This window comes from Palaemon carinicauda, chromosome 36, assembly GCF_036898095.1.
Source record: "Palaemon carinicauda isolate YSFRI2023 chromosome 36, ASM3689809v2, whole genome shotgun sequence".
Classification (NCBI taxonomy): domain Eukaryota; kingdom Metazoa; phylum Arthropoda; class Malacostraca; order Decapoda; family Palaemonidae; genus Palaemon; species Palaemon carinicauda.
The window spans coordinates 33,466,660-33,474,159 of NC_090760.1; the positions used below are offsets into that span (position 1 = coordinate 33,466,660).

The following is a 7,500-nucleotide window of genomic DNA, read 5'->3' on the forward strand; positions in this document are numbered from 1 at the left end:
TTTCTTGATTGGCTTCACTGAAAAGCAGTTAATCTTGCTTATTTTTCCAAGTTTCGAATTTATTCTTTATCAATATCCCGGTAATCCCATGTTCCGGTAGAATATAAATACTCCAATATACTATCAAAGCTTGGGGGAATTTAAGGGTTTGACAGGCACTATTCCGCTAATCGTTACCTGTAACTAAAACTAACATAATATTTCTTGTAATTAATCTAATACTCACGGTTTCCGATCGCACCGACTCATTCAATGAGAAAAATTATATTTTGGATGTATTTACATCTTACACAAAAAGTTAATAAAATTCGTCTCACATTTATCCTCTACTGAATAACAGGATGTTGCTAGCTCTAAAAGGTGTATGTTTTTTTATTGATTTATTTCCAGTAACTAGAGAATAGAATTAATAAATTGCTTCTACCACTAACATTTCAATAAAACGACTGCCGGGTAATCATTATAAAAACAATTAACTTTATCATATCTTGGGAATCTCTCTCTCTCTCTCTCTCTCTCTCTCTCTCTCTCTCTCTCTCTCTCTCTTGATATAATATTTCCTTACCCCTTGGTGTCTGCCATGAGCCACAGAATACCGAGTCTCTGAGGAATAAACCTGGTCTCCAGCTGTCAGGAGGATGTCTTCATCTTTTTTTATCCAAGTTACCTGAAGAATAAAAACGAAGAGAAAATATAAGTCCTCACTTCACTCCTCATTCTCTACAGGTATAAACATAATAAAACATTAAATTGCATTACAGCGCACCGTGCCGGTTGACCCTAGAAAGCATTACAGCGCACCGTGCCGGTTGACGCCAGGTTTATTTTTCCAATGAATCATACTTTTAAAAATCAATATAGATATAACATCACATATTCTAATAACTTCTACAAACTTCTGTACTGATATAGTAATGCATATTTAAAACGAAATGAACAAACTTTCAAATTAACATATAAACCTCCTCTGCCGCCCAGGAAAAACCATAGATAAAAAACAAAATCTCAAGTTTTGAAAAAACTATGGAAACCTGTGTATCCACGGCAATAATGCAGAGTAAGCCAAATTTGAGTGGTGGAACCTCACTCTTGTACTACTAATAAATAATAATGATAATATTAATAATAAAATTCGACTTGCTCGGGCTAGCGTGCGCTAGAAAGTGACCACCTACTAAATACCTCTTCAAACATCGAATACGTTTCACCCAACACTAAATTCTCATTGGCCACTGCCTACATAACAACTGAACTTAAGTAACAAGACACTAAGATCTGCTTACATGTCGTTAGGACAATTATTTTTCGCTATACTTCGTAACGCGAAAAAATTCTAGTCCTCACTTCACTCCTCATTCTCTACAGGTATAAACATAATAAAACATTAAATTGCATTACAGCGCACTGTGCCGGTTGACCCTAGATAATACCAAAGAAAGGGAGAGAAGGAAAGAAATGGAGAGAAAATAATTAATGTTCCGATTGAATTATTTACACATTTAACCTCTTTTTGAAGCCTTTGGCAAACCTGTTTATTTGAAACAGACTACCAACGCTCATGTCTATGAAGACACCTATCATTGACGTTATCGTTTGCAATGTTTAAACTTGTAGCCACAGTTTTTAACAAAAAATACTGTTTGGTTACATTATCACAGTGCTTCACTTTACTTTAACCTATTCCGAAATACAGGAGCTTTTAAAACTTCTTAAAGATAAATCGATCAAAGGACAAAATTATTCTAGCTTCCTCTGTATCATGCAAAATACATCAAATATGGAAAAGCATTTGTGACAACTTCTGATATCAAAAACTTCACAGTATTGGTGATTTTTCATTTTTTCCTGTTCAACTAAGAAATCTTCAAATTATAATAAACTTAATTCCCCATATCTCAGATAAGAAAACTTTAATGATCTATCAAAATAATAAAGAAGTTTTTCAATATAGGAAAATATAAACCACGCAGATTCTGTAACATCTGATTATCAAAAAGATCCTTTGTATGCACCGATCTACCAGCTTAATGTTTCACAGGTGCTTGCAAAGATTTAACAAGTGAATTTTCCGTTGGATCTATGTAACCCCTCATTTCATGCATCAGCGTTATGGCATAAATAGTTTGATCACTGTAGATTACTAAAGCACCGGAATCTAATAAAAGCGTGATAAATAAAGCAACATACAATGGCATTTCGCTTTGCTAGTGACCATTATTGTTAGTTTCTTTTTGTTGAAAGACAAGTTTGTAGGCCTTGTCGGTGCTGTCATTCATCGATGATAGAAGATGCCCATGACAACTGAGGCAAGACCTTGAACTGAGGTCCCACAATTTCCTGTCCAAATTAGATGCCGCCGTCAAAGACGACAGCTGGCATTTCATTGCATTCACGATCCTGGAAAGCAGATTCCAAAAATAAAACATTGTACATATATGCTTATAATTTCAAAAAACTTTACCTTCTATATCAAAGTTAAATTTCAGCGAAAAATTTTCCATTTTTTTTTTCCTTTATCTTCGCCGTGTGTAATATAAACCTTTTGTTACGTAAACACTCCAAATTTAACAATTAAGTTTCCCTCGATAATATCAAAAGTCAAGATGGAGGGGACTTTCACTCTGGAATATTCTACTTAAGTGAAGAATATTTACCTCCATTTTATTAATAACCTTTGGTATAAAGCACCAAACCTCAAGTTGAAGCATCAATTCCCTCTGTACCTGGACACCAATATCAAAGATTAAAAACCTCAACATATTTTTAAAAGTAGCAAAACAGTCGAAAAAATGAATAACTCTCACAAGTCCATAACTCTGAAAAATGTAAGCAAGAATTGACCATTCATCCATGTTAGTTGACAACACTTCAAAAAATCCGCTCTTTTGTACTTTTTCTGGGCTAACATACATTGATGACCTGAACAGTGTATTCAGTACAAGTTTAAATTCTTTGGTTTTCTATGATTTCTAAATCTGGCTTTTTGCTACCTACTTGCATTAAAATCGAAAAAATTTTGTCATCTGGAACAACGTTCAAACATTGTCAAAGTACGTTACATAATTCTGTCGACTGTCTCCTGCTCCTTCATGTTTAATTTTAAAGATTCATTTGCTGTCCAGTTTCCAACCACACTTTTCATGATAGAAAATTCGCTGTATTCATCGCTAAAAACTTCAAAATTACTCCAAACCTACTACTGAGGTGTCACAACATATAAATTTCCCAACACCAGAGGCGTCACAATATAACCTAAATCTGAGGAGTCACAATATAGCGGTAAATTTTCTATGTCTGAAACGTTGCAATATAGCGGTAAATTTCCTATGAAGAGTCACAATATAGTGCTAAACTGCCTACATCTGAGGCATCACAATACAGTGCTAAACTGCCTACATCTGAGGCGTCACAATATAGTGCAAAACTGCCTACATCTGAGGCGTCACAATACAGTGCTAAACTGCCTACATCTGAGGCGTGACAATACAGTGCTAAACTGCCTACATCTGAGGTGTCACAATATAGTGATAAACTGCCTACATCTGAGGTGTCACAATATAGTGATAAACTGCCTACATCTGAGGCGTCACAATATAGTGATAAACTGCCTACATCTGAGGCGTCACAATATAGTGATAAACTGCCTACATCTTAGGCGTCACAATACAGTGATAAACTGCCTACATCTTAGGTGTCACAATGAAGTAATAGATTAAACAAGTCTGATGCAAATACATAGTTAAAGTAACGACACAAAATAAAGAGAACGAATTTCTGCGTCAATACGTGATCTCAACCAGAGCATCTGATATTTCCCCATTAAGTTCCCAACTAGCTTTGCTCAATATGTAAAAATACAGAAATACTTTACCGTTTTCATTTTAACAATACCTCTCACGACAAATTTCGTGGAAATTATGTAACAGACAATTCTGTCCAGAAGATATTCGTGAAAATAACGTTTTTGTTAATTCAGAAGGTTTGGTATCTAAATAAGGTCTTTAACGACATAGTTTATCCTTATGCTGTAGTTACGAAATTTGCCTTCAGTATTCATCCACTGTAAACCTTTCCAAATACAATTTAGAGTGTGAAAACCAATTATACTTTCTTGTAAATAAATCCAAATCATGAAGCTTTCAAAGAAAATAGCTAGCATCCAATGGCCCTTCAAAGCAACCATCCGCAGCTATGCCATCATCTAAAAATACTTCAATCTTCACTTCCTTAGATCTCCAATATCTAACAGACTTAGGAACATTAGTAAAGATGTACCGTCGCTTTCAAAAATATCTAAAGATAATCCATTATAAAAAACTTTTTTAATTTTTTCTTCAATGAGAAAGATATTGGCAACGTTTTAACAGATTTCTATGCGATAAGCAGACTGTAGACTGATTAAAGCCTTAAAAAGTTTGTAATAAAAAAACCAGCCTTTGCTTACCATTTCCCTTCTCGGCCACCGTCAAAGGAATTATTTCTTAGTTTCTCTGATACCAGTATCACCCATTCTCTTTTAATAAATTCTGATTCGTACCTTTCTGACCTATTGTTACCCAATCCAACAACCACAGTAGCGGTTTTGAAATGGAATTATGTGATCGCCCTTTTAGACGTCAACGACTATCTTACCGGACCCAATCTAATTCTGTTCAATGTATTGTGAATAACAATAACCAACAGGCGATTAAAAACAATAAAATAAAATAACACAAAGTTCCAATTTCCTTGTACCAACTGCAAAGTATACAAAATAAAAACAGCTATATTTTCACTTATCTTTTCGACGTCTTTCTTTGTACATTCCCGGCTCCAATGTCCCTTCTCGGCCTTCATTGAGCTCTAGACCTTTTCCATCAAAGTTGATATGAATCCAGAGACTTTCCCTCGATCTTTAACTAGCTTGATACTTTCGGCGATGCTGCTCTTTGCGTACCAACTCGTTTCTGCAGCAGTTTTAGATGTTCCTTGTCCTCCAAGTTGATAAACAATCGCATCTAATGCTAACATTTTCGTATCAGTTTCCTCAAAATAACGCGATGCTCATTCAAATGGTTTTCCATCATACTTTAATGAGGTGCGGATACTTGTTTAATATTTTGCTGGAAATCGGATAATAGATTGTCCATTACTTCTTGACGCGGTTTCAGCATTCTGATTGCTAGCGTGAAAACACAATTCACATCTGAAGCTGTATTTGACCCTGCCTGGCGTCCTGGCTAATAAATTCGACTTGCTCGGGCTAGCGTGCGCTAGAAAGTGACCACTTACTAAATACCTCTTCAAACATTGAATACGTTTCACCCAACACTAAATTCTCATTGGCCACTGCCTACATAACAACTGAACTTAAGTAACAAGACATTAAGATCTGCTTACATGTCGTTAGGACAATTATTTTTCGCTATACTTCGTAACGCGAAAAAATTCTATTCCACAAATTTTGCAATAAAAATTTCGTAACAACGAATGAAGTTATTACGGTATTATGGTATCTGAAAGCCTTTTTATAACTCTGACATAATTTAAGGTTTGGATTAATCCCTGAGGATAGTATCAAGAAGAGGTAAGAGAGAATTGTGTTGAAATACAAGGGTCAATGTGCAATTAACTCGTATAGTCTCGTTCCCTGATATTCTTAGATACTCATTTTTATTGAAAACTTAATATACGTAATGAGATCACCCAAAACTGATAGAAAGGAAAGTGGCCTAGTCACCATAGGGCTCAAAACAAGACGGGAAAAGAGTTTCTTTATTCCTTTTAAAGAAATTCGACCTCCAGGTTTTTATTAGAGAAGTCATTACAAAGTATTATGAAATCATAAATTCAAAGGATCACCTATATATTTGTAAATTCTGAAAGTTTTGTTTTACCTAGTTATGATATCTAGTATTTATTTACATTATTTCTCGCACTTTGTTAAAGACCATTGTGACTGAGCCGAGTAAGGTTGTGAACTCAAAGGCAGGTTGGAAACGACTGAGTTATATTATTGTAGAACTCTCTCCTTATATACAAAACCTCAAGGCAACAGGACATAACAAGTTCACAAGACAGACAATATTACAGAGGAAAAACCAGACATGAATTTTCATGTTCGTTTTAGTGCGAGGGAAGAACGAAGATACAAGCATAATATATACAAAAGGAATTATGTACAATTGTGTGAAACACGTTTGGTACATGGCTCTCCCCCTAAAAATGACATACTGTACATGTTAAATAGGGCACCCTGATCTAGAGAGGCGAACTGTAGGCGGGTCATCTGGCAGAAGATAAGCAGGTTTTAGACGATCAATGGAGACCCAGTCTTCTTTGCCCCGAATGTTTAGGAGGAATGCTTTCGGACTGCGTCGGATCACAAGGAAAGGGCCCGTGTAAGGGGGCGTTAGTGGTGGCTTGCTGGTGTCGTTGCGCAGGAAGACGTGTGTTGCTGAGTGCAAGTCCGTTGGTATGTGATGCTTCGCTGGGGGCTTGTAAGTCTGGCGGCACGGAGTAAATTTTCCCACGACGTGACGTATGCGCTGGAGATCATCGGAGGAGGTTGTAGAAAGGAAAAAATTCGGCAGGGACGACCAACGGGTCGCCATACACCATTTCAGCTGCCGAGACGTCGAGGGCGTCTTTAGGAGTGGTCCTTAGTCCCAGGAGGACCCAGGGAAGCTGAGTAAACCAGCTGCAATCCTTGCAGCGGGACATCAAAGCTGCTTTGAGGGTGCGATGAAAACGTTCAACCATTCCATTGGCAGCGGGGTTGTAGGCATCCGTGTGTGCGCTGATGTGGAGAGCGAGGTTAGAGGGGGCGGGTTGAAGAGGTGTCGACAAGTACGAGTCTGCGTTGACCAATCGTCGGTGGGCGACATCGACCAGAAGGTGGAAATGAGAGAGGAAATCCGCACCGAGGATTGACATTGTGACGTCAGCAACGAGAAACTTCCAATTGAATTTACCGTTTCCGAACGATAATGTGAGGTTCTCGTAACCGTAGGTGGGTATCGCAGATCTGTTGCCAGCTACTAAGCGGACGTCGGCAGATGTAGACAGACTACGTCGTGCCTTGAAGAGTTTCCTTGGCAAAAGAGAACGACAAGCACCCGTGTCTACCAAAAATCGCACACCCGTTCCTGCATCCTGTAAAAAGAAAAGATTAGAAACATGGGAGGCCACCGCCACAAGCGATGGCCTACTTACACGTTTTTTGGCCACTGACAATCCTTGGCACATTTCTTCACTGTTGCCCCGAATCTGAAGTGGTAGTAGCAAAACTGCGGCGGATGGGAGGTAGTCTAGTGGCTGTAGAAGTCGTTCCTTGGGGCGCGAGCGATTGGTGGGTGGTGGGCGGCTTTGTCGCCGCTTCGGCACGTCACGGGGTAGGCGTGTATGTCCTACGGCATTCATGTCAGCTTCGGTTGACGTTGAATAGGCATCCTCGTCGTCAGGGGTGGAGGCGTTGATGGAGGTCTTGAAGTGGCTGTCAATAAGGGCGTCGGCTTTGGT

At 38.2% G+C, this 7,500-nt stretch overlaps 1 protein-coding gene across 1 annotated transcript in view; it reads right to left on the reverse strand.

Annotated features, from left to right (window-relative positions):
• The window catches only part of LOC137628564 (zwei Ig domain protein zig-8-like), a 53,554-nt gene that overhangs the window by 37,189 nt on the left and 8,865 nt on the right, over positions 1–7,500 (reverse strand). The window contains exon 2 of the mRNA XM_068359717.1: positions 566–667. Within this exon, the coding sequence (XP_068215818.1) occupies positions 566–667 (102 nt within the window). The remainder of the gene's footprint in view (positions 1–565; positions 668–7,500) is intronic.